This window comes from Miniopterus natalensis, chromosome 17 (assembly GCF_054644295.1).
Source record: "Miniopterus natalensis isolate mMinNat1 chromosome 17, mMinNat1.hap1, whole genome shotgun sequence".
Taxonomy (NCBI): Eukaryota; Metazoa; Chordata; class Mammalia; order Chiroptera; family Miniopteridae; genus Miniopterus; species Miniopterus natalensis.
Genome location: NC_142097.1, coordinates 43,190,616 through 43,215,388, shown reverse-complemented (window position 1 = coordinate 43,215,388; position 24,773 = coordinate 43,190,616). Strand labels below are relative to the sequence as shown.

Genomic DNA, 24,773 nt, shown 5'->3' with positions numbered 1-24,773 from the left:
AAGACAAGCGACAGTGCAGCCCCGTGAGGTTAGAACGGCCTGGGAGCTCGGCAGACCCTCTCTCGGGTGACTCTGGGAGCACTGCGAACAGACAACCATTTAAAGAATCCGGAAATGGTCCTCAGGGCAGAGAGCAGATGAAGAAACATCTGGTCCAGAAAATCCACTAGAAGTTCATAAGAATCTGTGGTGTTTGAGCCGAAACTGCTCCCTCTCCCCCCACTCCCAGCTCAGTGAGGAAACTCTCCGATGGAGATGGTGCCCCCCAGAGCACAGGGCCCCTTCCCGAGCACCCTGTCAGGGTGTCTTCCTGGCCAAGGAGCATTCCTCCTCCTTCCCCAGTTACCTGTGGCTGAGGCCAAGTTCTGGACAACTGTGGCCACAGATGGGGACTCCTCTTTCCTGCTCAGCCCTCGTAACAGAGGCTTGATGTCACATTGATACTGAGGCCTGGGTCATCCCTGCCCTGGCTTAGAAAGATGGAGGTTCCATGCTAGGAGAGGTAAGCCAAGAAGAGCTGAGGCTACTGCCTCCACCCACCACCTGAACACGGGTGTCATTCTGAGAGAAGCGCACCATTGTCCCCACCTCAGCTCCAGAGCCCAGGATCAGACATTCAGCCCAGGGCCCAACGCAGACTGTAACACAGAGAGGTGCTAATCTCCTCCCCAAGTCAAGCCTGAAGGTGTTCCCAAACACAGCGAAGGCACTGGGAAGAGTTTGCAGGGGAGACAGGGAAAGGGACTGGGAGGAGCTGTACCTTCAAAGGAGCTTGAGTCTGTAGAGCTATTTATGCCCCAGGGCATTTTTGTAAAGGGAGCAATCAGCAGGCACTGAAAGGAGCTTAAAAGCTGGGAGTGGTCAGGGAAAGAGATGGAGAGAGCCCAGGCCATATCACTGCCATCCCAGGTGACAGTGGACACACCCAAACTGCCCATCCCTGCAGAGCAACGTCAGGGATCTAACATTTCAGAGGAGTGGAGGGTGGGGGTGTCACAAAAACAAGCCAGCCAGTCACCAAACAAACAAGCAAATAACAAGCCTGGGGGTGCGGGGAGGGGGTTACCAGTACTCAGAGTTGCTACAATATATTATCTAAAATGTTCCATTTCTAACAAAAATTTATGAGACAAGACAAGAAGCAGGAAAGCATGGCTTTTACCCTTGAAAATGCTTACTCCATTGGTAATGATGAAGGCCCCTGGTGGCCTCGGTGGGGACAGTTTCAGCGACACGGGTAGGTAAAGAAACCAGATAACAGAGAGGAACGGAGGCAGCATGGACTTCCTCTACCAAGAACTCCGATGAAAAGAAAACAGAGTAGCTAAGAGGGGGGCCAGCTCAACAGAGGTTGCCGCTGGACTTGGTTTTGCTTGTTAGGATGAGCTATCTGGGGCATGTTCACAGGCTGGGGTTAGGATCTGGTGGAAGGGGAGGGAAAGGCCCCCAAGCAAGGCCCGAAGAGGCAGGAGGTAAGAGGACATGACAGAGAGGCTGGCTTTCCTCAGAGGAGAGCCTGGAGCGATGCAGGTAAATACGCGTGGACAAGCTGGGAGACCATTCTCACATTTCTGGGTCTGTCACGTTTCTGCACACGTCATGGGCAGAGGCACTAACTGTCCTTTCGTTCCAGGCTATGTTTTTAGAATGTTGGTAATGCAGACAGTCTTGGGAGATGAAGACAGTGTCCTCCTCTGGAGCAGAGTGAAGATTTTCCTACTGTCCAGTATAGTAAGATAAGGGCAGGGTTGTTGGCAGCCCACTATAAAAAGTTCGGGTTCCCTTTGTCCAGGGCTCCTCAGTTGTGTAGCGGACCCACTGTGCAGCCATTCCTGGGCCCCTCTGCCTCACCCTCAAGGTCATGCAACCCAGCTTCCTGCTATGCCAATAAAGTCTTTTGTCTCTGACCCAGGAGTCTTGTGTCTTCTGTCAGCATCTGTGCAACTGTTGGGCAGTGTGGCCCCTGGAGCTACACACAAGGAAAAGTCTAGTGTGGAGAGCCCAGCTGAAGGCGAATGCGTAGTGGTCCTGCTCTCTGGAATGAGACACTTGCCAGCTAGTCTCAGCCAGGCCACACGCAGGACAGTGCACCACACACATAGATCAGAGCAGGAACCCAGGTCCGAGTTCTGCTGGGCAGAACCCAAGAGAATCTGGGTTACCATGAAAGAGAAGCTCAGATTAGGACCCAGGGGGGCATGCCTGGGTAGCAAAGAAAGCTTTAGGGACAGGGCTGATATGCTGGGACACAGTGGAGGGGTGGAGAGGCTGGAGGGCCTGTGAGGCTGCAGAGCAGGGGTGAGAACTCCAGGTGGGTGGATAGGAGGCTTTGGTCTGAGCAGAATTGCCATTTAGACACTAGAGGTGGACCAGATTTGGGGGGTGGGGAGTCAACCAACACACAGGCGGAGAGCACTCTCCCCACTTGAAGCTGGAGTCCAGGCAGGTGGAGGCTGGGCTGCGGTGGGGGCATTGTTTGTAAGAAAAGTTGAAGAAATTAATAGCGAGTCCCCTTTCCTTCATGAAGTAGTTGGGGCATTTTCTGAGAGCGAGGGGCAGGCGTGGGCTTTGGGGGCTCAGGGAGAGGAGGTGATGTTTCACTAGCCCCAGGAAATGGGAGAAGGCGCTGATCAGGGATAAATAACATCTGCGGGGAACACGAAACCGTCCGTTCTAAGCAGTGCTCATCAGCAGGGCTGCAAGGGGAGGCATTTTCTTAAATGATGAGAACTGAGAGACTAAAGGCCCCATTCCTGGCCCCAGGCACGGCCGCAGGAGGCTTTGCAGGAGGCCTTGCGATTGGACAGACGGACCTGCCCCCCCCAGGTGAGAGCAGGAAGCAGGTGGAAGGGGGACCAGGTCCCCCTGGGTCCCTGCGGTTCCCGACAGTCGGGGCGCTGGCGTATTTCACAGGTTTTTGAGGGCTCGGGCCGCGAACACTGCGCGCTGGAGAGGAGCCGTCTCGCCTACGTGCGGCGCACTGCCTGGGGGCTCCCCTCCGAGAGCACGGGCTCCCCACTCTGCCGGGGGACAGCGGCGCCCCGCCGGGCCGCTCAGGTGCTCCCTTTGCTGCCGGGACCCGCAGGTTGGCCTCGGCTCGCCAAGGGAATGCCCTGCGTTCAGCAGTCACCAAGCGAGTGGGCGGACGGCCTCGGCCCCCCGGCGCGCCGCATCCCGCAGGCCCCCTACTGCTGGGGCTCCGCGGGGCGCCCGCCCGCTCAGCCGTCCGGGTGAACCGGCTCCCTCCTCGCACCCGAATTCTGGAAGGGCCCGAGGTGCCACAGCGACCACCCCTGAGCGTCCTCTCGAGACGCGCGGCCCCCGGCCTCGGGCAGTCGGGAGCCGCGGGTGGGGCCCCGGCCTGGGGCACGCGCACGGCCTCCGGGGCAGGTGCGGCGTTCACCGCGCCCGCAGCCCCCGCGCCCTCCCCGGACGGTTCGGTTCGGGGAAAGCGCCCGGCGCAGCCCCAGGCTCAGGGCGTCCGGACACGGGCGGGAGCGCAACCGGGTGCGTCCTGTCCAAGTGCCTCGGGGAGCGCGCAGCTCCGGGCGGGGCGACACTCCCACCTCCCCGGCCCTCCGATTGTGGGGCTTCCGGCGGCCGGGCCGGGGCGGGGAGGTGCCGGAGACGCGAGGGCAGGGCAGGGCCGGGCTGGGCAGGGCGGCCCCCTCTGGGAGGCCCGCCCCGCTCCCCGGGCCCGTCCCATCGGCAGACCCGGAGCCGCCGGCGGGGCCGCATGGGGCTCCTGCGCGGCCCCCTCTTCTGGCGGCTGCTCCTGCTGGCGGCCGCCAGCTCGGGGATCCTCTTGACCCTGCTCTCCTCGGCGGGGAAGCCGCGCCCGGGGCCCCAGGCCGGAGCCAGGTAGGGGCTGCCGCGCGGCGCCAAACGCGGAGGGCGCAGGGGACCGGCCGCCAGGGCGCGCGGCGCAGGGGCCCCGGGCCGCCTCTTGGGGGTGACTCCCCGCGGGGGCTCCGGCTGCGGCCCTTTGCGCCCTAAACGCGCGCAGCCGGGGGGCCCTACAGCCCCCGCCCGGGTCCGAGAGGAGCCTCGCTCGCCCCAGGCGCACGGGACCTGCGGACCAAGTCCCTCCGCCCTGATTGGAAACACTCTCTCTAGTCCGGATTTGGCCGGGCCATCCGAGTCCGATCAAAACAATCCTGTTTTTGTTGCTAACTCTCCCTCGGTAGCGTTACCCTTTTCGGACTCTACTTTTGGGGCAGGGACCCGAGTCTTCCGGTTCCAACTCTGGGGGCTCCCCAGCGCGGCGGCGGGGCGCCGAGGCGGCGCCGTTCCCGCTGGCTCCGTCTCTGCCCCCCCGCGCCGCTCCCTCTCGCCTGGCGCTCGGCTCGCTGTTTGTTTGATAAGCGCCATCTGGGCCCCACCCCACGGAGAGGCGACTCCCTGGGGACCGGCGCCGAGCTTGGGCTCCCTTCGGGGTTGGCTCTCCGCGCCCCTCCCGAGCTCTGCGCCCTCCCGCTCGCCCGGGGCGCCTTCCTTAGGTGTGTGCCCCACGAGGGGAAACCCGAGAGCCCGCCTTGGGTAGGTGATGGTTGCATTTCCAAGAGGCCTCACGAGGGTCTAGCTTTGCTTCTGGGCAGAGCCGCCCCCCGAGCCTGGATCTGGGAGGCCGCGGGGTGGCCCACAGCCCCCGGGGGGGCCTCTGGAACCTGTCCCTTCCTCATAAACTCCGCTCCAGGTATAGTGGCCCTGGATGGAAAGCAAAGTTAGTGTCTGCTCTCAGGGGAACAAGTTCAGGGGGCACCCAACTTTGCAAAACAAGTAAGCTCGCAAATGACTGAGCGGGGCCCCTTTAGAAGGAAGGGTGCTCTAACCAGCGGGGGAGGTGGTGGGATCTCCTGGCCTGAACCCGCTTAAGGAAGAGGGCTGGAAAGGGTGGAGGGTATTGAGAAAGGGAATCCTCGTGAATTGTATGTAACGATGTTTTAAACACAGGTAAACGTCCTTTTGAGAGTGTCCAATACGACTTTAAGTAGGAGGTTTGTTGAACATCCAGTATAGCGCAACAAAGCTTTTTTAAAAAAGATCTTTCTTTTCTTTTTTTTAAAAAAAATCTAGTACAACTCAAGAACCTGTCCATTTTCTTGGTGTTTCCCTGACTTTCTGTGCTGTAGCTAAATCGCAGGGGGCAGGCCGGGACTTGGCCTGCTGGGGGTGGCAGGGGGGGAGGTGGGATGGCATCCTGGGAGGGGAGGGCTGGCTGTGGGACCTCCCCAACTGCGGGCTGGAAATGGGCCCGCCTGGCTGCGGTGGAGAGGTCAGGAGACAACGGCTCTGCGGCCAGGTCTCCCGTCCAAGATGGGAGTCTCTCAGTGTCGGTTTTTACTCACAGAAGAATCTGGATCCGTGGTTCTCAGGCATGAGGATTTCTAGACTTGTAAAACAAACAACAAAAGCTGGCCCTGGCCTGTGTGGCTCAGTTGGTTGAGCATAGGTCCCGTGCACCAAAAGGTCGCCGGTCCGATTCCCAGTCAGGGCACATGCCCGGGTTGCGGGTTTCAGACTGGAGGCAACCCACTGATGTTTCTCTCTCTATCTCTCACTCAAATCAATTTAAAAAACAGATACTAAAAAGGGACTTAAAAAAAAAGTTTTCTTTACGAAGGAGGGGTAAGGATAGATATAGGGACCAGTTACCATCCATTGTCGACACTATTTTGTAAAAGAAAGGACATTTTAGAGCCAAGAATTCCTAAGAATTTGATCTGAGTCGAGTAAATTTCGTTTTATGAAACATGCACTGCATTTTCCTTCCTAATTTCTCCTGGCCTGGGGAAGCTTCCCAGAGGGGCTCAGGGGGGCTGGCCCTTCCTTTGGTCTTTCCCTCACTGCTGCCCGACTCCCCAGACAGGTGTCTGGAAGCCCTGGGAGTCCTGAGAGCAGCAGGGGACTGGGAGGAGTCCCTGAGGACTGAGGGTGCCCTAGAGAGGAGCAGGCCTCCCTGAGACTAGGGGAGTTCAGGGCAGCAAAACTGAATTGGGGGGAGTTCCCATCACCTCCCCGGAGACTCTCTTCCTCCTGCCTCCATCCTGCCCTGCTCAGCAGGTTCTCTGTCAGGCTCTCAAGTCAGGCTGCAGGTTAGAATCACCTGGAAGGGGCCCAGACCAATCAGATCAGAATCTCAGGGATGGCGCCTGGGCCTGGGCCTGGGCAGTTTTTCAAAAGCTCCCTGCGGTTTCTAGGCTGAGTGATATGTCCCAGTTCCTCCTCAGAGGGGGTCCTGCTGTGCTCAGGGACAGGAACTACAGGGCGGTGTGGGTGGACAAGTGACCAGCTCTTTCTGCCCCGCCCGGTCCCCCTTCCCCCCCAGGGTCCTACAGAAACCTGAATGGGAGGCTGGTCACGGGCTTCCCTGTGACTCAGCACCGAGAAGCAAATAACAAGAGGCCTTTGTTTTACCTGCACACTGCCCATCCCTGATCTCCCCACCGGTTCCCTTGTGGCTGTGGGGAGACGGCAGGAGTCTGGGAGAAGACTGACACCCTTTCCAATGGGCAAGGGCCCCTCTTCCTTCCTTCTTTTCAGGTTGCCCTTTGCCCTGACATAGGGGCTACCTGGGAGGAGGGGGTGGGGCAGTAACATTAGCCCCTTACCTCCCTGCAGAAGGGACACTGTCACAGAGGCTGTCACAAAGAAGTCCTTTCACCTTCCTTAGGTAGCCACAGCTAACATTTCGTTAGAGGACACTTGTTGTGTGAGATAGCACAGATCCTGTTTGAACCTTGCAACAATGGTGTGATACGTGATCATGGTTATCCCTGCTGTCCAAATGCACACTCAGCTTCTGAGTTTAGTAACTTCCTGGGGTCATGGGCTACAAAGCCAGGGCGTCAGCTTCAGACCCATGCCCTTTACCTGGACCCTGAGGGCAGGAGCCAGGGTGATCCAGCCACAGTGAAGGGGGCCCAAGTCACCCTGGGGCTGGGGCACAATGCCTGCTCTGGGGCCTTGGCAGGGAAACCCCTTGTATGGTCACAGTTCCAGGGCACAGGCGAGCTTGCCTATTTCCATCTTTTAACCTCTGTGCCTATAAACTCCACTTTTCTGCCACTTGCCAAGGGGGTTCTTGATTTCTGGGTTTATACAGCTTGTCAGAACATAATTATGTGACAGTCTTTTGTGTCTAAAGAGAGAAGGATGGGCAAGAATCAGAGCCTAGAAATAGGATCAAAGGAACGGACGCCTTTGACCCTGCCAGACTTCGTCAGGCCCTGGAGCTAACGGAGTCAGACAGAAGGGTCTGAGGGCGGTCAGACCCCTGCTTGACCTGTGCCTTCCCCCCCAGGAACATCACGGCATCTCACACATTCTCTGGGCCTAAGGCTGCGGATTCCGGGACAAGAAAGGTACTGTGGTAGACTACTCTGTACTTCTGAGCATCCTCACGTTAGGGGGTGGAGGGGAAAGGAAAAAGCAAACAAAGGGGGGCATTCTCACGAGACTGCTGTGCAGGAGCTCTTTGGACCCCTAACCCTCAGAAGGAAGCAAACCGCTAAGCAGCCAGCCATCGGGGCTCCTCAGACCTGGCCACCGGGGTTCTCTGCACCCCAATAGAGGAGCATGGATCAGTATGTTCCCTGGGGTACAGCCAGTTGAACGTTTCTTGGAAGTCCTGCGATTTATCTTTAAAAGGCTTGTGAATCTGACATTCAACTCCCCAAAATGTCTTCTTACTACAAAAGTCACATTTAAACCGCTTGCCATAGAGTAGACACCAAACCCTGGGAAGATGATCCGTGTCTGCCCTGAGGATTTGAGAACCTTCCGGGTCCTGCTCCATAGCTAAGAGTTGGTGGTGACTGTGGGCCGAGGTGCCACCTCCAGCACGTTCCCTGTGTCTCAGACATAAGCCTCATGGCCACCCTGTTGGGTAGCTTTGACAGTTGAGCATAATGAGGCGCCTTGCTCAGGGTCACTCAGGGAGAAGAGGTGGCATTGGGGTCTGACCCCAGCGCCTGGCTCTGAACCACTGAGCAGCAGAGCCAGGAGGACAAGTGTCCTCGAGCGTCTCAGGAGTGCTTGGCCAGGACATCTTCACATTCCTCAAGTCCTTCCCGCCTGAGCTACTGGATGCTAACTGATATAAATCCCTACCTGGTTTAAAAAAAGGACTTGAGGTAGCTTTTAGGTACATATAACAAGGCAAAAACATAAAATGGAATAAAATAAACAAGTGAAGGAAAATAAGATGTCAGATAAGTGCACGAAAAATGTTCCCCAAGACATAAGACAGGCCATACATATATCTGGCTCTGAGCTTCTTGGTGGCCACAGTGAAGAAAGAAACTGTGCCACCAGGCCCATGAGATAAATGCCAGCCAGAAGGCCAAGTGAAGCACCGCCTTTCCTGATGCAAAGACCTGGAGATTTTTCTCCTGGAGCCTCGTAAAGAAGTCCCTGGAAAGCATGATAAACTAAATAGCAGTGAAACTTACTACGGGTATGTTCTGCTAGAACGCCTGCTATAAAAACAGGAATTTGCAAGGTTCCAGCAATTTTCAAAGTTCCAACATCAGTCTCAACAAGACAGGTATCTTAGCAAACAGTTTGAGCATCGCACACACTTTGTGTTTGCTGCTGAGTGACCTGTCAGCGAGAATGCTGGCTGAAGTGCAGAGAACCGGCCCAGGCGAAGGGAGCCCCCTAGGGATACAGAAACCGGTGCGCGCCCACTTTCCCTAGCGAGCTGCCACCCTCCTGACGCCCGCTTCCACAGCGCACGGCCCGGGCCAGGAGCACTTCTGTGCAGAACCACTGGATGGGTAAAGAACAGTGCTCCCGTCTTCCTCGGGCTCCCCTTGCTGCATCACTGACCAAGTTTCTGAGCGCCGTCCCACTAACCCCGTTTTCCCAAAAGCCCTGGGGCTTGGATGGCAGTTCTGCACAGTGGGGTGATTTTTAGGAACTTCTATGTCACATGATAGAAAAAAGCACACGCAGCTCTCCCCTGCCTTGTACTTTCATAAAACCAGCACCTTAAAAAAGGCGCCTCTTGAGTGGTGAGCGCAGCCCCACCTGCCCAACACAGGGCCTGGGCCCAGGCCCAGACGGCGTGGGATTCTGGGGGAGGAGGGGTTGCAGGCCAGTGGGGCAGGGTCTGTTCAGTACTCGCCTTCCTTCAAGGCCCCTGCCTGCAGAGGCATTGCAAGGTTTCCTAGGGCTATTGAACAAATGACCAAAACCAGATGGCTTAAAACAAGAGGCATTTATCTCGCACAGTTCTGGAGGCCAGAAGTCTGAAATCAAGGCGTGGGCAGGACCCTCCCTGGCCACTTCCACCTTCTGGGGCCTCCAGGCATCCCTTGGCTTGTAGCTGCACCACTCAATCTCTGCCTATCATCACGTGGCCTCCTTATAAAGACACTGAATGTAGGGCCCACCTGAATGCAGGATGACCTCATTTTAACAGCTTACATCTGCAAAGGCCCTATTTCCAAGTAAGGTCGAATTCCGAGGTTCTGGGCAGACGGGAACTTTGGGAGGACACTATTCAACCCAGTCTAGGCAGCGACTGGAAGACAGACACTCACGCTCCCCCTGGCCGCCCTTCCTCTCGAGCCCCACAGTGAAGGCTGCCAGAGCTTCCCTGGATAAATCACAGGACTCGGATCCAGGCCAGTCATTCCAAAGCCCACGCTGGACCACCTCCTGCAAAGGGCAGGCAGGTCATACCCATGGGGGGGGACGCCCCAGAGTTTCTCCAGGGGTGAGGTGCAAGAGCAGGAGGCCAGAGCCATCAGGCCACAGAGGTGTGGTGTCCAGGAGGAGAGCTGGGCAGGGCAAATCCAGAAAGCTCTCTGATCAAGTCTGGAGGAGGGAAGGCAGCTCTTCCCTACCAACTCTCCAGTGGGGTCTTCAAGCTCCTGGGAAGACTCCCACCCATCCCCACCCCGCCCCCTCCCCCCGAGCTCAGCCCTCTTCTTCTTCTCACCCACAGCGTGGGCCCTGCAGACACCCCCTTGCTCAGACCATTCAGCGGCACCCTCACTTCCGGGCTCTGTTCAACTTCTCCAAGCCAGTGCTGCTGTCTGGGGGCCTCTTCTCCCAGGAGCTCTGGGACAGCCTGAGCCAGCGCAAAGCCCCCTATGGCTGGCAGGGGCTCTCCCGCCAAGGTAACCGCAATCGCTGCTGCCCCTCGCTCAGTCGTCTGGCCTTGGCTGGCCCCTTCCTCTTGCTTTTGGCCCTGATGCAAGCCAGACCCCCCTGCCCTCAGTGCAGTGACGTGGGACCCCCCATGTCCCTTCCTCTCAGGAGGGCCTCAGGGCTCTACCCCCAAGCTGTGAGACCCCTGCATTATTTTCCTGCCCCCACAAGCACCACTGCGTCAGCAAGAGGGTCCTGCCTGCCCTCTTCCCCCCACCAGCAGCTCTCACAATCCTGGGGCCTCCCTGGCATCAAAAACTGAGGAGCCAGTGTCCAAGGTGGCCAAGGACAGGGGCTGGGGGCCGCAGGCAGCTTGCTGACCTTTGCTGCAGTGGGAAACCGTCCAAACCCCTCCCGGTCAACTTTGCCCCCACCCTTGCAGGGCTCGGATTATTTCCTTCTGGAATAGTCTCCAGAAGGCCAGTTATTTGAGTTCTTGAGGCACTGCAGGCACAGCCAAACCCTGTCCCTCACTGCCCCCTTTTCCCTTCTCATGACCCCACTGACATTACTTTCTTTTTAAAAAAAAAAAAAAGTCCTTATTGATTTCAGAGAGAGGAAGGGAGAGGGAGAGAGAAACATCAATGATGAGAGAGTCATTGATCGGCTGCCTCCTGCATGGCCCCTACTGGAGATGGAGCCTGCAACCCACATGTGCCCTGACTGGGAATCGAACCGCGATCTCCTGGATCATAGATTGATGCTCAACCGCTGAGCCACACCAGTTTGGCCCCACTGACATTTCATTTCCCTCCCACCCTCTGTGCCTCTTGGGAGGGGCTGGGGTCCCTGATGACAGCCCTCTGCATAAAATCCCACCTGTCCCCCACCCACAGACATTGTCTCCACCCTGAGCCTTCTGAACAGCTCCGAGAACGCCCAGCTGCTCAGCTCCCGGGAGCTGCCCAGGGACTGTGTCCGGTGTGCCGTGGTGGGTAATGGAGGCATTCTGAACGGTTCCCGTCAGGGCCTGAACATCGATGCCCATGACTATGTGTTCAGGTATTCGGAGCAGGGGCAGGGAGGAGTGGGAGGCCAGCTGGTCCCAGCTAGCCTGGTGGGAGCATCTTCCATGGCGTTGGCTGCGGCAATAGCCAGCAGCGGTCCCTGGCAGCTCTGCAGTTAACAGGCAGACAGGCATGGGCATAGGCATGTACAGGCAGGCATGCCACAGGGACCTGGGAGGAAGGAACCATCAGGGCCAGATGTGCCCATTTCACAGGGCTCCCCCCTGAGGCCTGGAGGAGTGGGGATAGGAATGGCAAGTAGGTGCTGGTGCTGCTGTGAGCAAAGGGAATGGTCCATAGAGGCATGGGGACAGGCCTGGTGGAGCCCTGGGGATGAAAGTTCCACACACAGCATGGTGGAACTGCCAGGAGGCTCATGGACCTCTGTTCGGACCAGACTCAATGGTGCTGTGACCAGAGGCTTCGAGGCAGACGTGGGCACCAAGACCTCCTTCTATGGCTTCACTGTGAACACGATGAAGAACTCGCTCATTGCCTACAATACACAGGGCTTCACCTCCGTGCCACAAGGACAGGTGAGGCCTCAGATGACGCCACTGTTCCTGGAGCCCTCTCCATGGGGGAGCCACAAGGTTGGGGAGCCCTGGTCTAGTGGATACACAACTATGCAGGGATCCTGGGTGCAGGGATGGAGCTCCTGAGGAGGAAGGTCTGGGCAGGGATGCCCCACTGTTCCAGGCAGCACCACACAACTTCGGACTGGAGTGTAAACGGCTAATATTTAGTGAGGGCATATGGGGTGCCAGGCAATCTCTGTGTCAGCCCCCCTGTACTGGTGAGGAGGCTAAGGCTCCGTGCCTTCAGTGCCTGGCAAAGCTGCAGCAGGGCTGGGGTTCAAACCCAGACTCCCATCCCAGAGCTACGCAGGGGAACAGCATTTACTGGCTGTGTCCTCTTTTCCCAGCACTGGCCCACACAGCAGCCCATCTCCAGGTGGCAACTGTCCTAGGCCACCACCCAGCTAGAATCTTCAAAAGCTCAGCCCACCTGGCTGCATACCTGGGGTTGTTTCCAGTCTCCTATGCTGCCCTCAAGAATAGTGTGTGTGCCTCCTGAATTCTCCCAGCAGCCTGTGCAGGAAGCTGAGATTCATGAGACCAAGGGATATGCCCAGTCATGGCTGGGTTGGGAGCATCTGCAACCTCCAGCTTCCTTCAACCACACTCAGTTTCTATAACAACACACTTCCCCTCAAGAAGGTCTGGGTGCCCTGTGCAGGGTTAGGGAGATCCCAGGATAAGGGGTTCCGTGATGCTCAATAGGGCTGGGTTGGGTTTCTAGAAGTTTCCTCCTTTGAAAAGGAAACTAAGGGGTGTCCTAGCAACAGTGTCTACGCACTGAAGCCTCCCAGTAGAACCTCTTGGCTCATGATAGAACACAATGGGGCAGCTTCATTTCTGGTGTGGCCAACACCTGTATGAGTTATCAATGCTGCGTAACAAAATACCCCCAAACTTTCTCACTTTAAACAACACACATTTATGATCTTACAGTTTCAGTGGGTCAGGAATTCAGAAGCAGCTTAGCAGAGTGGTTTTTGGCTCAGGGTCACTCAGGTGGCTGCAGTCATCACAAGGCCCTTGTCCCATGGGCCCCTCTATGGGCTACTAGGGTCTCCTCATGACATGGTAGCTGACTTCACGCAGAGTGAGTGACCCCAGGGAGCAAGGAGGCAAAGTGCCTTCTATGGCCTGGTCTCCAGAGTCAGGCATCAATCACTTCAGCTGTTTTCCCATTCATTAGAAAAACTAGATTCTTAGTCATTCCTCTGGCCTGTACTCAAGCAGATGGCACGTAAGCTCCACCTCTGGAGCGGAGAGCACCAAAGAACTTGTGAGCGTGGACTGGAGCCACCACAGTACCCGAGAACGTACAGGCACATAAGTGAAATTCGCCCATCAGGACAGTGGCAGGACTGGGTGGAAGGCTGTCCCTTCCCAGCAGGAGCTAGACGTGGGCTCTTTCTCACCCGGGTTCAGTGTGTCTGTTGCCCCAACAGGACCTGCGTTACATCTTCATTCCCTCGGACCTCCGCGACTATGTGATGCTGAGATCGGCCATTCTGGGGGTGCCTGTCTACAAGGGCAAGGACGCAGGGGACAGGTGAGCAGCCAAGCAGCAGCAGGGCGTGGTGATGCTGTGGCTATTGCCTCTTGCTCCCAAGACCCACTGTTGGGTAGGGAAGGTTGGCGAGAGCAGCAAGCAAATCCCCGAGCACTCAAGAGCTTTGGGGAATGATGCTCCTTTCCTCCGGGAAGGCCCAGGGACCCTCCTGGGCAGGTTGGCTGGAGGCTCCAGGGTCTGATTTCTGAACAGAGCAGGCAGGCTTGGCTTCTCAGCTTCAGACTGCTGTCCCCAAAACCAACCCCCGCACCTGGCGGCAGCACTCTCGGGGCCTGTCCACAGCTGGGTCTGCTCACCTGTTGAGTACATGCAGTCTGGAAAGTAAGAGTATAGGGCCAGGCTCCACACTGCTCCTCCTGGCGGGCAACTCCCAAGACTGTGCCCATGAAACGGGAGAGTGGGCCATGTGGCCAAGTGTCCTGTGCAGTGGGAACAAAGGGCACTCTGTCTGGTCTCCCACCTTCCTGGGCAGCAGGCCTTGTCTCAGCCCTTGAAGCACGTCCTGGCCCTCAGCCGAACCCTCTCCCAGGGCTGCAGAGACAGTGTTTCCCCCCGACTCAGGTCCTTAGAGATCTACACCACACCTGGGCACACACTGACCAGCCCTCCTGTCTCAGTTTCAATGCCGCCAGCCAGCCCTTAGAAGCTGTTTCTAAGGGGGTCATTGGGGATTAACCCCTCCAAAGCCAGGCCAGCACCCACAGGCAGGCCCTGTGCCCCGCCCTGTGATTACCCAACAATTGCTCACAATGCTGCAGCTGGTCATGAGGGTGGATTCTGTGACATGGGCGGGGACTGGGCTCCTGGGGAGGCTGCCTCAGAGACATCGGGTGCACCCAGGCCTCCCCAATACCAATGAGCTCCCCCTCCCATACCCCTAATCTGTCCCCTACCCAGTCCCCTTCCCAGTCCCGGACCAACCACAACAGCAGCCCTGCCAACCAGCAGCCCAACTCCAGCTCAGGCGGCTCTGCCCGTTCCCCAACCCCATCCCCCACCCGGGGAGGATCTTCCTCCCGCCCCTCCTCTCATCCTCCCACCCCCAATATCTCGCAGCCCTCCTCCCGGACATCCTCCCTGAACCCCAGCCCTCACGCACCTCGAGCTGCTGCTCCAAACTCCACTCCACCCACCTCCAAATCTCCCTCCCAATCTGGCCTGAAATCCGTCTCTCGAAACTCTTCCCAGACTCCCCCTGCGCCCCTCACCAAGTACCCCTCCTACAGCCCTGTCCCCTCGGCCTCCTACGTTGGGTCCATGCCGAGCATCCCCTACCACATCGACCCCTACGTGCCCCGCTTCATGAAGGAACCCTTCTTCCAGCCCCCCACGTCCTCGCTGCCCCTGTGCTCGCCCCCCAAGCCCGAGCGCCCCTCCTCCCCCAAGTACCCCACGCCGCCCGAGTCCCTCTACTTCCCTCTGCTGCCCCCGCCGCCGCACCTCCCGAGCGTCAGCTGCACCTACCGGGCGCCGCCCGGCCTGTTCATGCCGCCCTCCTCCCTGTCCTACACGCCGCCCGCCCAGGTGCTGCTGAGCACGCGGCCGCCGGTCGCGCCCTCGGTGCTGCCCGCCACCTTCTACACGCCCTTCTCGCGCTACTACGCGCAGCCCCGCTTCTACTACCGCACGCGGCCGCGCCGCCCCAGCTTCGCCCTCCCCTCCGCGCAGTACGAGGGCCTTGGCCGCTCTGTCCGCTTCTTCTCCAAATAGGCCGCAGACCTATTTTGGACCCGAAGCCTCTGCCAGCCGATTCAAGCTGCTCCACCCGGACTTCATCAGCTACCTGACGGCGAGGTAGGCGGCGGGGCGGGTGGGCGCGGGCCGGGACAGCCCCCGGCGCTGCAGGCCGCCCTCCCCGGGCGCCTTTACTACTCCTACTACGATACCCGATGGAGGGGGCGTCGGGGCCGCAGGAAATGCACAGGAAGCTAGGGAGAGCTCAGGTTTATTTACTGGGGCTGTTCAGGCAGGCGCAGGCTGGCCGGGGTACCACGAGGTGTGGGACCCTGATGGGCTGGAGGCAGGGCTGCCATCTTCAGGCCCAAGGCGAGCCCAGAGAGCAGCCCCAGCTCAGTCCCCGCTGTAACCTCCTCCCGGTGGTTCCCACTGGTCCCCGGAGACATTTTGGTTGTCACTAGGCAAGTGCGAGTACCACTAGTAGGCAGACGGCAGGGCTGCTGCCGAACCTCCTGTAGCACACAGGGAGTCCCTGCAACCGGGTTACCTGACCGGCAGGGCTGGCATGGGGCTGGCATGGCTCGGATTGAGCATCGACCTTTGCACTAGGTCAGATTCCTGGGCAGGGCACAGCAGGAGGGTGCACGAGGCAGCCAATCAGTGACTCCCGCCATTGATGTTTGTGTCTCTCCCTCTTCCTTTCTCTCTCTGAAATCAATAAGAACATATTTAAAAATTAAAAAAAGTTACCTGGCCCTTTAAAATGCCAACAGTGCAGCGGTGAAGTGAGAAACCCTGCTGCAGCCAAGGCTAGCACCCCCAAGAGCAGGTGAGGGTGTAGGTGGGTCTGGGCAGATGGGAGCCCAGCACTCACAGCTGGGAAACAGGACAACACCGGCTGAGGCCAGGTTTGGCTGCAGCAGCTCAGAAGTGAGTCCAGGGCTGAGGTCAGGGCCCGTGGCCACCACCATGGCCTCACTTCTGGACTCCGAGAGGGCCTGCACACACGTGCCACCTCACCAGGGACTCCAGTCACAGGGCCTGTGCGCCCTGTCCCTCATGTGGTTCCTATTTGGCCAAAAGTCTGAGAATAGAGAGAAACAGGTCTCAGACTAAATGCAGGCCCTATGCCCTCAGTGTTGTGGTTACTTGTAACCCAGGGGTGAGGGCAGGAAGCTGCAGAAGTCAGGATGGACTCCAGCTTCTAAAGAGAAAGCAGGATCTTACCTGTGGTTCTCCTGGATGCCTGCTCCTTCCTCACCCCACCCCCTTCTTCACCCCACCCCTCTACTTCCCCTTCCTCACCCCACCCCCCTTCTTCACCCCACCCATTTACTTCCCCTTCCTCACTCCACCCCAACCCCCCTTCCTCACACCACCCATCTACTTCCCCTTCCTCACCCCACCCCTCTAACTCCCCTTCCTTACTCCACCCCCACCCCCTTCCTCACCCCACCCCTCTACCTCCCCTTCCTCACCCCATCCCCTTACCTAAGGTGTTAGTTCAAGTGGAGATTGTTGTATTTAGGGGCTCATTTGGTTTTCCCCCAAATAGGGATTTGATGGGGGTAGAAGAGCCAGAAATGTCCCGACCTTTTGAACTGGTCCTTGTAATGGCACAACCAAGCTGGTGTGGGAGACCTAATGTCTGGGTTTCAATGTTTTTTTTTGCTTCCAGGTTTTTGAAATCAAAGCTGATTAACACAAATTTTAAAGACCTATATATGCCTAGTACTGGGGCCCTCATGCTGCTGACAGCTTTACACACCTGTGACCAGGTAAGAGGACCCACAACAAAGTACAGGTGTGAATGGAACCTGATTTGATCCATGAGATCCCTACACAAGGCCTGTCACCACCACCCCTCACCTGCAGGAGGGACCTGGTCTAGGGAAGGAGTGGGAGGGAGAACCACACCCAATACCCAGGGTCCTTTGCAGGACAGCCCCGGGGTCAGAAGGGTTAGCCTTCCACACAATCTGGTCACTAAGTTTCTGATGGGAAGTTGCCCACAGGAGCCCCAGGGAAAGGCTGAGAAGCAGTTTTCAAAGCAAGGCAGTGGCCCGAGGAGGCCAGCCACTCCACAACGCTGGTCCTCCACCTCATCCCTGTTGTAAAGCAGAAGCCTCCTTTGCAGCCACTGGTAGAATGGGAAACTGGTAGCAATGACATTTATGATCGTGGCTTTAGTCACAGACTTGGGTTCAAAACTCAGCCTGGCCACTCACTAGCTTTTGACTGGGGACACGCTTGGTGACCTGAGCCTGTTCCTCCGTTTGTAAAACGGGGTGATACCTATGTAAGACAGCTGTAAGGCTGGGTGAGCTGCAACTGTTGTTCATCTTCACCCAGGCATGAGGAAGGGGGGGCTGTGCCTTTCTGACTTCATGTCACTTTAGACAAGTCTGCACACAGCAGTAGCTCAGCAAATGCTCACTGTGACAATCTTTGTCCAGGTTAGTGCCTACGGATTCATCACAAGTAACTACTGGGAATTTTCTGATCACTACTTCGACCGAATAAAGAAGCCACTGCTGTTCTATGCAAACCATGATCTGACCCTGGAAGCCGCCCTGTGGCAGGACCTGCACAAAGCTGGCATCCTACAGCTGTACCAGCGCCAGCTGAACTCCGGGCCCGCTATTCTCACCAAGCTGTGGGCCTAGAACCATTCCAAGGGGCCAAAGCCGCCACTTTTATCTTTTCAACAAGAGGGACTCCAACTCCCCTAGACCCACTCCTTCCCTGCAAATGACACCAAGGTGGATTTGTGACTGTCACCAAAGCCTGTTCATTGTGAAACACCCCATCTTGTCCTTGGCTCCTCCAAGAAAACTCCCCTCTGGGTCTGAGATGGACACTCCAACCCAGGTCAACGGGAAAATGGACTGCTCACTAGACTTGATAACACTCCAAAGATGTGATCCTCACCCTCACTAGTAAGGGGCAGGCGTATCAGAGCCGAGCCTCGAAGCCAGCAGGCGGTACAGTACTGAGCGACTTTAGAAGTCGGCGGCGTACTCAACCAAGATCAAACATTACAGCAGCCACACGTTCCCAGCCAGAACACTCCCACTAGCAAGCACAGCCCCACAAGAACACCAAGGCAGTTCAACACAAGGACATGCCTTACCCTTTCTGAGAACACAACTGACGTACATCTGCCCCATGATGAAGAGGGAGCACAAAGGCAGAATGTAATCTGAAACCAGACAACTGCATAAATGATGGACGACCATTTTCTGTGTGTTGGAGAAGTAGTACACTGTGCTGGGGTGTGGCGTGGAGATCAGAGAATTCAAGAACCAGGGGATGGTTCTGGTATTTGAGGGGGGCTAAGGGCACAGAGGGCTGCCTGCCTCTGAGGGGGTTCCCATGACAGATGTATTGCCACTTTGTCACCAAAGGGATGACATCAGGCAGTGAGCCCTCTTTATTAGGTATTGAACATTACTGCTCCAACAGTTTAAACTTAGTTGACAGGCAGTTTCATTTTAGACAGTATATAGGCTTCTGTTGGAAGCCAAGGTATCACCACAAAGCCCTTAAGGCAGCCCCAGGATTTCACACCCGAGGACTAGTAGCTTTCCAGACAGCCAGACGTCTACACTGCCCAGGGCAGGGGGCAGGGAAAGGAGGGGACTGGTCTCCCCTGGGCTGGCTGGCAAGAGCCTCCCCAGGGCAGCATCAATCACCACTGCTCAATCCACTGGGGCCAAGGACCTGGCCTCGGGTTCTGGAAGGCTGAGCCTGTCACCATGTGAGAGAGGGACTGTCAGTCACTAGGATCAAAATGCTGCTACTTTAGAATCATGCCTATAACTATCAGAACCTGTCAATCCATTAGATTTGAGAAGTGCTAGTTATATTTGTTGGTGGCAACCCATTAAAAGGGTATAAAATCAATTTAGTAGGAAACAAAAAAAACACACAAACACACCCAAAACACCTGATTGCATCCAGTGTACTGTTAACCCCAATTATTATCCTGTGAAACTTTCATTTATGTAAGGACATACTGAATCACAGAATAAAACACCGTTCTTACGTGGGTCTCAATCTGAAATCCACAATGCTAGTCATTTCAAAATATTTTTATTTGTGCTTCAAAATTTAAGCCCAAGACACACTGACTTAAGAATTCCACTCTGAGAAATGTTTTTCTAGGCTGAGCACCTGTTTCCCACAGAAGAGCATAGGCATGTGAATTACCTCCCATTTACCATCACTGCAGTCCTGCCGCCAATACACAGGTAATATACCCAGATCACCTGAGCTATGGCGTTCTGAATGTTCTTAGTTACATCCCGATTTCACTAACTGCCTGAGACTTTCTAGGATAATCGCATTGTCATGCGATTTGGCTACTTTTGAAGATGAAGTCTGCAGAGCTCTGAAATGATTCTCCTTTGGGGGGAACACTATACGCATTAGCAATTAGCAACAGAGGCTGTGCTGATCCGCTGGCACAACTGGGAATTCACCTGTAAAACCAAAGGAGAATCATTTGACCTAACAGTCAACAAAGTAACTCACATTGAAGGCTAAATTTAAAGAATTAGCTAATTTAGAGAAAAGCCAACCACAGAGACCCTCATTCGAACCCAGCACACCTATGCACATGTAGAGGGCACAATGGGTGTCATCAGATCGTTCATGTGGCTGGTGAGGCTCCCAGATTACCTGGCAGCTTGTTTTCAGGAGATAGCAAAGGGAGGGGAGGGCAGTGTTCGGAAGTGACCAGCAAAGACCAACCATGATGCACTAGGGACATTTGTATTCAACCCACTCTGTCAGTAGAGCCTTATAGATTCCCCCTCTTGCTAACACGTTTCAGTTTGTTGGGCTGTAAGCCACTGGGGCCAGTTTTCAGGCTCACAGAATCTCACCCCAAATACAGCTTCCTTGGTGACCAAACATGTGACTATGAATATAAAGAGCCCATACACACATCCCGACTTCAATCTGTGCCCACTTCAAGCCTGGTATTTAAATGGGAACAAAGCCAGATATCCGCTCTGTCCAGAGCCACTTGGCTCCCTTCTTGCCCACATGCCAGGCAACCCAGCCCTCTGCTGTCCAAGGAGCAAGGAGCGACCCCATGCCACTGGGAGATCTGAGCCAACCTTAGGAGAGCCCCCTGGTGTTAACAAAGCACCTAGAAACCAAACAGCTCTGCTAGGGCTGTGGGTGCCCTCATTCCTGAAGGTCAGGATCTGGTGCAAAGGCAGGAAGCCAGGCAGCCCTAAGAATTCTCACTGCCACAGCTGGCAGGCACTTTATACTCCCGTCTGTTTCAAAGAGCACATTCATTTTCTTGAAATATGTGACAAGCACTCTGTCATTCCACAATAAGAGCCTAAATCAAATCTGGACTACTTGCCCATTTCTGCCACCTCTTATAGCTGGTACCCTCAGAGACATAAATCAAGGAGCCTAAAGCATGACAGGGCAGCCACACCACTGGTCGTCAGGTTGCAGAGGGATGATGCACTAGCCTTGGGTCTTATGGCGTATCCGCAGTTCCCTTAGGAGTCCATTCAACTGGATTCCTTGTAAGAGCACAGGGCTGACCACCCTTAAGCCTCAGAACAGATTGCTTCCCTCAGTCAAGATGTTCAGACAGGGATAACGACCATCATAGGCTTGTGGGGCCTCTTAGGGACATGTAAGAGGGAAATAGGAAAACTTACAAACGACAGGAGAGAAGTCGTTTCACCTGCTTCAGGCAAAGCAGCTCAGTTCTGTCTCACACTGCAGACATCTAACAAAGAAAACAAGCCCGTGTTAAAATCTCCTTGCCATTTGGCATAACCCTAGTCCAGGGCAGGGAAGCAAAACGAACACCCCACCCACGCCTGTTCGGAAAGTCTTGTGACATATGTGAGAAAAATCCTGCTTTGGCTCCAGGGCAGCTGACACAGGGCTACTTACTGCTGCTTAGTGTCCTCTTCTGGAGGGTCCATTTCAGCTCAGAAACCAAGGCTATGACTGTCCCTGGCAAGGAGAAAATGCAAAAGAAAAACCAATTCAAGAAGATATATGCAGGTATCTCTCAGGTAACTCTCTTTCTTCTATAAGAGACTTGGGAAACTGAGTCTCAGACATCCAAATTCCACACCAAAAGGCCTTTTTTTGCCTTCAGACAGGGATAACTTGACATCATCATGGACTCCGCTCCCATCAATCTGCCAGCCCACAGCGCAGGCAAACTATTTTTTTCTTACCAAATTCTGCTTTACTCCTCTCATGAGAACTCTTACTCAACCATGTCTCCTATATGAGGATGTACTTTCCCTCAAGGGCAAAAACTGCCCACATCTAGTGCTAGATGTACCCAGTGTCCCAGACCTGACTGACAGTTCCTGCCCTTTTAAAGAAAGGATCTCCCTCAGCACCAAGTGTCTTATAGCTGAGCATGGAGTATATAGTTTAGTGTCTTTCTAGATCAGTCAAGTGCAGATTACTCCTTTCAGCAACCGCACAAAGGGTGCCTGACGCCAAGAGGCGGCAGCATCACACAAGGTCATTTCTCTTTCACTCACCTCTGTGTAGGAAACGATCTTGCAGAGCAAGCACGTGGCTTTCAGTTTTTTAAGAGAGGATTATGGATCTGCCCTGAGAGCTACTTAAAAATAGCCAGTCCTATAATCTTGCTGTAATAAAAAATCTGAGCTAAAAATAGATTGGATCATCCAATTGTTCTACGTGCCTGCTCCCAAACTGCCACACTAGATTCTCAGGCCCCACTCATCCATGGCTGGAGGTGGGGTCCAGGACTCTATAGTTTAACACTTTGTAGGCGGCTCTGATGTAGAGCCAGGTCTGAAAAACCACTAGCTCTGTTTTACAAATGAATAAATAAGGCTCTGCTTCAGTTATCCGGTAATTGGCTGAGGCTAGAGCTCAGATCACTCACGTCAGTGTAATATAGGGTTTCAATCTCAACTCTAATGGCATTCTGGGTGGATAGTTCTTTTGTCTCCAGAGCTGTCTTGGAGCAGCCCCATTAACACCCTCTGCCCCCAGCTGAGAACCACTGCTTTAATCTAATTCTTGTAACAATTGTTGTAACAAATACTGTTTGTGAGACTGCTTGGCAAAGAGCCTAACAAAGAGAGTTCCTTACTACTTCCCTCACCTGGGCAGTAACAATCCTAGAAGGCCCAGACCTCTGAAATCTAGAAGACCGATACTTAAAGAGATCATGACCCTCCCAAGACTGTGAAGGAGCTAAAAGTCTTCCTACCGTTTATAGAAATTTCATCACGGGGATCCTTACACCCAACATCTTAAGACGACCGTTTTCATGGCACTTTTTTCAAAGCCCACAGCCAACACCTTTAACCTGAAAGGGGTAAATATGGATAACATACTTTTCATTCTAATAGAAACAACCTTAAGGCATTTATTCTCAAGACTGGTATTTACAAGGCTGAGCCTCAGCAAGTCAGAACTCTTCACAAAGGAAGTCCTTTCCGACAGGGATAACTTTCCATCATCCTCAGCTCAGCCTGTAACAAACGCTACCAAATCCCAGCCACCCAAAACTCTTCCAAGGCTCCCTGTCACCCCTGCAGGCAGTGGTTTCCATTTTGGTTTCAAACAGCGACACCTAGTGGCCCCCAAATTACACTGGCACTGACCCTTTCCGGATTCTAGATTTATGCCCACATTAGCCCCCAGAAATGAACCCTGTTCTGAAGCTAACTTCAGAACAGAGCATTAGGCCGCTGTATGGGACAGGCCTTCGCACCATCTCGGCTTTCTCATTTTTCGGTGCCTAACCGATCCTGCCTGCACCCATCCACTCTTACTCATTTCGGGGCTCCATTCATTACTTTTAAGCTTCCACCTGCAGGTCCGCTTCTCTCTCTGCAGATGCTAAAGGCGGGCTGTGGGGAAGGAAAAAAAAAAAAATGACCACGTAAGGTTCGTCGTAAAAAAATGCAACTTTCCAAAGTCTACAGTCCCACTGACTACTACGTGTAGAATTAAATAAAACTGCCTGGGGTCGTTCTCAGGAGGGAGTCAGGGTAACACTGGCGACGGGAGTTACGAGCAGCCACCGCCCGCCCGCCTGGGAGACTGGCCCGGGAGGCCCTCGGGGCGGCCGGGGCTCCAAGCTCGGCCCCCGGCGGCGGCGTGGCGCTCGGGCCGGGGCAGGTCCGAAGGCGCTCCCTCGCCCAGAAGGTGGGCTTGAGCTCGCTCCCTCCCATCCTAAAACCGCGCGCCGTGAGGAAAGCGGCTTCTCATCCAGGGCCTTAGCTAATCCTCCCGCCCACCCTATAAAGAGAATGCGCGGTTTACCGTCACCATGCCGCCTCTGAAAAAGGAGAGGTCAAGTGTGCTAGCGCCCAAGGGAGACTCCGTTTCCCCACCTCCGCCGCCTCACCACTGCCAAAGGCCTGAGGCTGCTCACTGAGGGGACCCGGACAGAACCCGCCATGACTTCCCGCCATGCGGCCGGCCCCGAGAGAGAGGGCGGGGCCGCGCCTGCGCGCAAGTCTCGGCAGTCTCGCTGGAACTCTCGCGATGACGAGAAAAGGCCGATGGGAAACGTAGTCTAAACAACAGCCCGCTCGGGGCGGTCGCGTTTTCGGCGGGGACTCTGGAGCTGAGGGTAAGACGGCGGCCGCCACCGGGGGCAGTAGAGGGCCCGGGGGTAGGAGGCCTGATCCGTGCCGAGCCACGGCCGTTAGGAAATGAAGGTGGACGGTCGCTTTAGCTACGGAGGACACAGGTGGTTCCTGGCCGAGGCTGGGGGGGGGGGGGAAGCAGAAAGTGTGAGGGGGCTCACGAGGGCCACCGTGAGGAAACTGAGGCACGGCTGCACCTCTTCTAAACTGCTCTGTGGATTTCATCGGGGGCGGGGAGGCGTGGTTGGTTGCTCTAGTGAAGGGGAGGGACACCCCCGGAGCGTTGTTCCACCTCCCACTCGGCTGCTTTTACAGGCGGGGCCGGAGCGGTGAGGCCCGGGCGGCAGAGGGCGCCCGAGAGACAGGGGCCGGGGCTGCGCTGCAAACCCCTGAGCCCCGGGGGGGCCTCGAGCCTGCGCCGGGGGTCCCGCTGCCAGTGAAAAGGAAGAACAATTACATTGTGAAAAAGAGCAGAGATAATGTCACACCCGCTGGTGCTTCTGAATGTTGTTTTTCAGGCCACCACCCTGGCCTCATTTTTGAAACAACAATAGGGCAAAACAACAGCTAGAGCCAGGGCCGGCATTGACACCTACCTGGAAATGAGGTTGAATTTGCAGGACCACGAAGCCCTGTCTGGATGGCTGTCTCTCGCGGGTTCCAGGCAGCTCTTCCGCGCTCTCAGGGGTGTTTAGTCTGGACTGTTCTGTATACAGTAATGCACCGCCGGTGCTTATCTTCAAGTGGCCACATTTGTTTATGTTTGACTCCCTTAATTTGATTGTGAGCTCTTGGAGGCAGGAGAAGTCTCTTTTAATTATTATTATTTTTTTCTTTGTAATTTCCTCGCAGTGCCTACTTGAAATTCCGCTGCCTCTGCTCACGGTAAGTACTCAGCAAATAATCATTAACCCAGCAATAACTTCTATCTTGTGAAATTGGTCGTTAAGTTTCTCTGTCTTGCCCTTGGGGACGGTATTTTGTGTCATGCGGAGAGAAAGGATGGGTTCTCTCCCTGCAAACTGAGCCCCTTTTATTTCAGACCTAAAGAGGAAACTAAGTGTGGAATTTTTTTTTTAATTTTTTTTTGTTGTTGATGTGGAATTTGCCCAAAGCCCTTGTGAAACTACAGTAGTAGGCAAAT

The 24,773-nt window shown here is 55.4% G+C and overlaps 2 protein-coding genes, 1 long non-coding RNA gene and 2 other non-coding genes across 10 annotated transcripts in view; 2 read left to right on the top strand and 3 right to left on the bottom strand.

Annotated features, from left to right (window-relative positions):
- LOC107536600 (uncharacterized) overlaps window positions 1–23,434 on the bottom strand; it is a 61,448-nt gene extending 38,014 nt beyond the window's left edge. Inside the window, exons 1-6 of one of the 6 annotated variants that reach the window (XR_015715895.1) lie at window positions 23,301–23,428; window positions 22,808–22,885; window positions 22,240–22,338; window positions 20,925–20,987; window positions 20,684–20,754; window positions 13,607–13,627 (exon numbers count right to left, since the gene is read on the bottom strand). This is a non-coding gene — a long non-coding RNA (uncharacterized LOC107536600). Of the gene's footprint in view, window positions 1–13,606; window positions 13,628–15,242; window positions 15,699–19,069; window positions 19,475–20,683; window positions 20,755–20,924; window positions 20,988–22,239; window positions 22,339–22,807; window positions 22,886–23,300 lie in introns of those variants that run through there. The other 5 variants (XR_015715892.1, XR_001603161.2, XR_001603160.2 and 2 more) reach the window with 5 other exon arrangements.
- On the top strand, window positions 3,711–19,056 carry ST6GALNAC2 (ST6 N-acetylgalactosaminide alpha-2,6-sialyltransferase 2). The gene is made up of 9 exons (XM_087826366.1): window positions 3,711–3,861; window positions 7,304–7,364; window positions 9,956–10,130; window positions 10,998–11,163; window positions 11,566–11,704; window positions 13,189–13,292; window positions 15,024–15,107; window positions 16,669–16,768; window positions 17,447–19,056. The coding sequence occupies exons 1-9, from the start codon at window positions 3,737–3,739 to the stop codon at window positions 17,654–17,656; spliced, it is 1,164 nt and encodes a 387-aa protein (XP_087682492.1). The 5' UTR covers window positions 3,711–3,736; the 3' UTR covers window positions 17,657–19,056.
- LOC148091315 (testis-specific serine/proline-rich protein) lies at window positions 13,961–15,024 on the top strand. The gene has a single exon (XM_087826367.1). The coding sequence runs from the start codon at window positions 14,169–14,171 to the stop codon at window positions 15,021–15,023; it is 855 nt and encodes a 284-aa protein (XP_087682493.1). The 5' UTR covers window positions 13,961–14,168; the 3' UTR covers window position 15,024.
- LOC148091314 (small nucleolar RNA R38) lies at window positions 21,084–21,167 on the bottom strand. Its single transcript, XR_015715925.1, has one exon. It is a non-coding gene; the product is annotated as a small nucleolar RNA R38 (small nucleolar RNA).
- Window positions 22,426–22,503, bottom strand: LOC148091313 (small nucleolar RNA R38). Its single transcript, XR_015715923.1, has one exon. It is a non-coding gene; the product is annotated as a small nucleolar RNA R38 (small nucleolar RNA).
- Window positions 23,435–24,773: the final 1,339 nt, after the last annotated feature.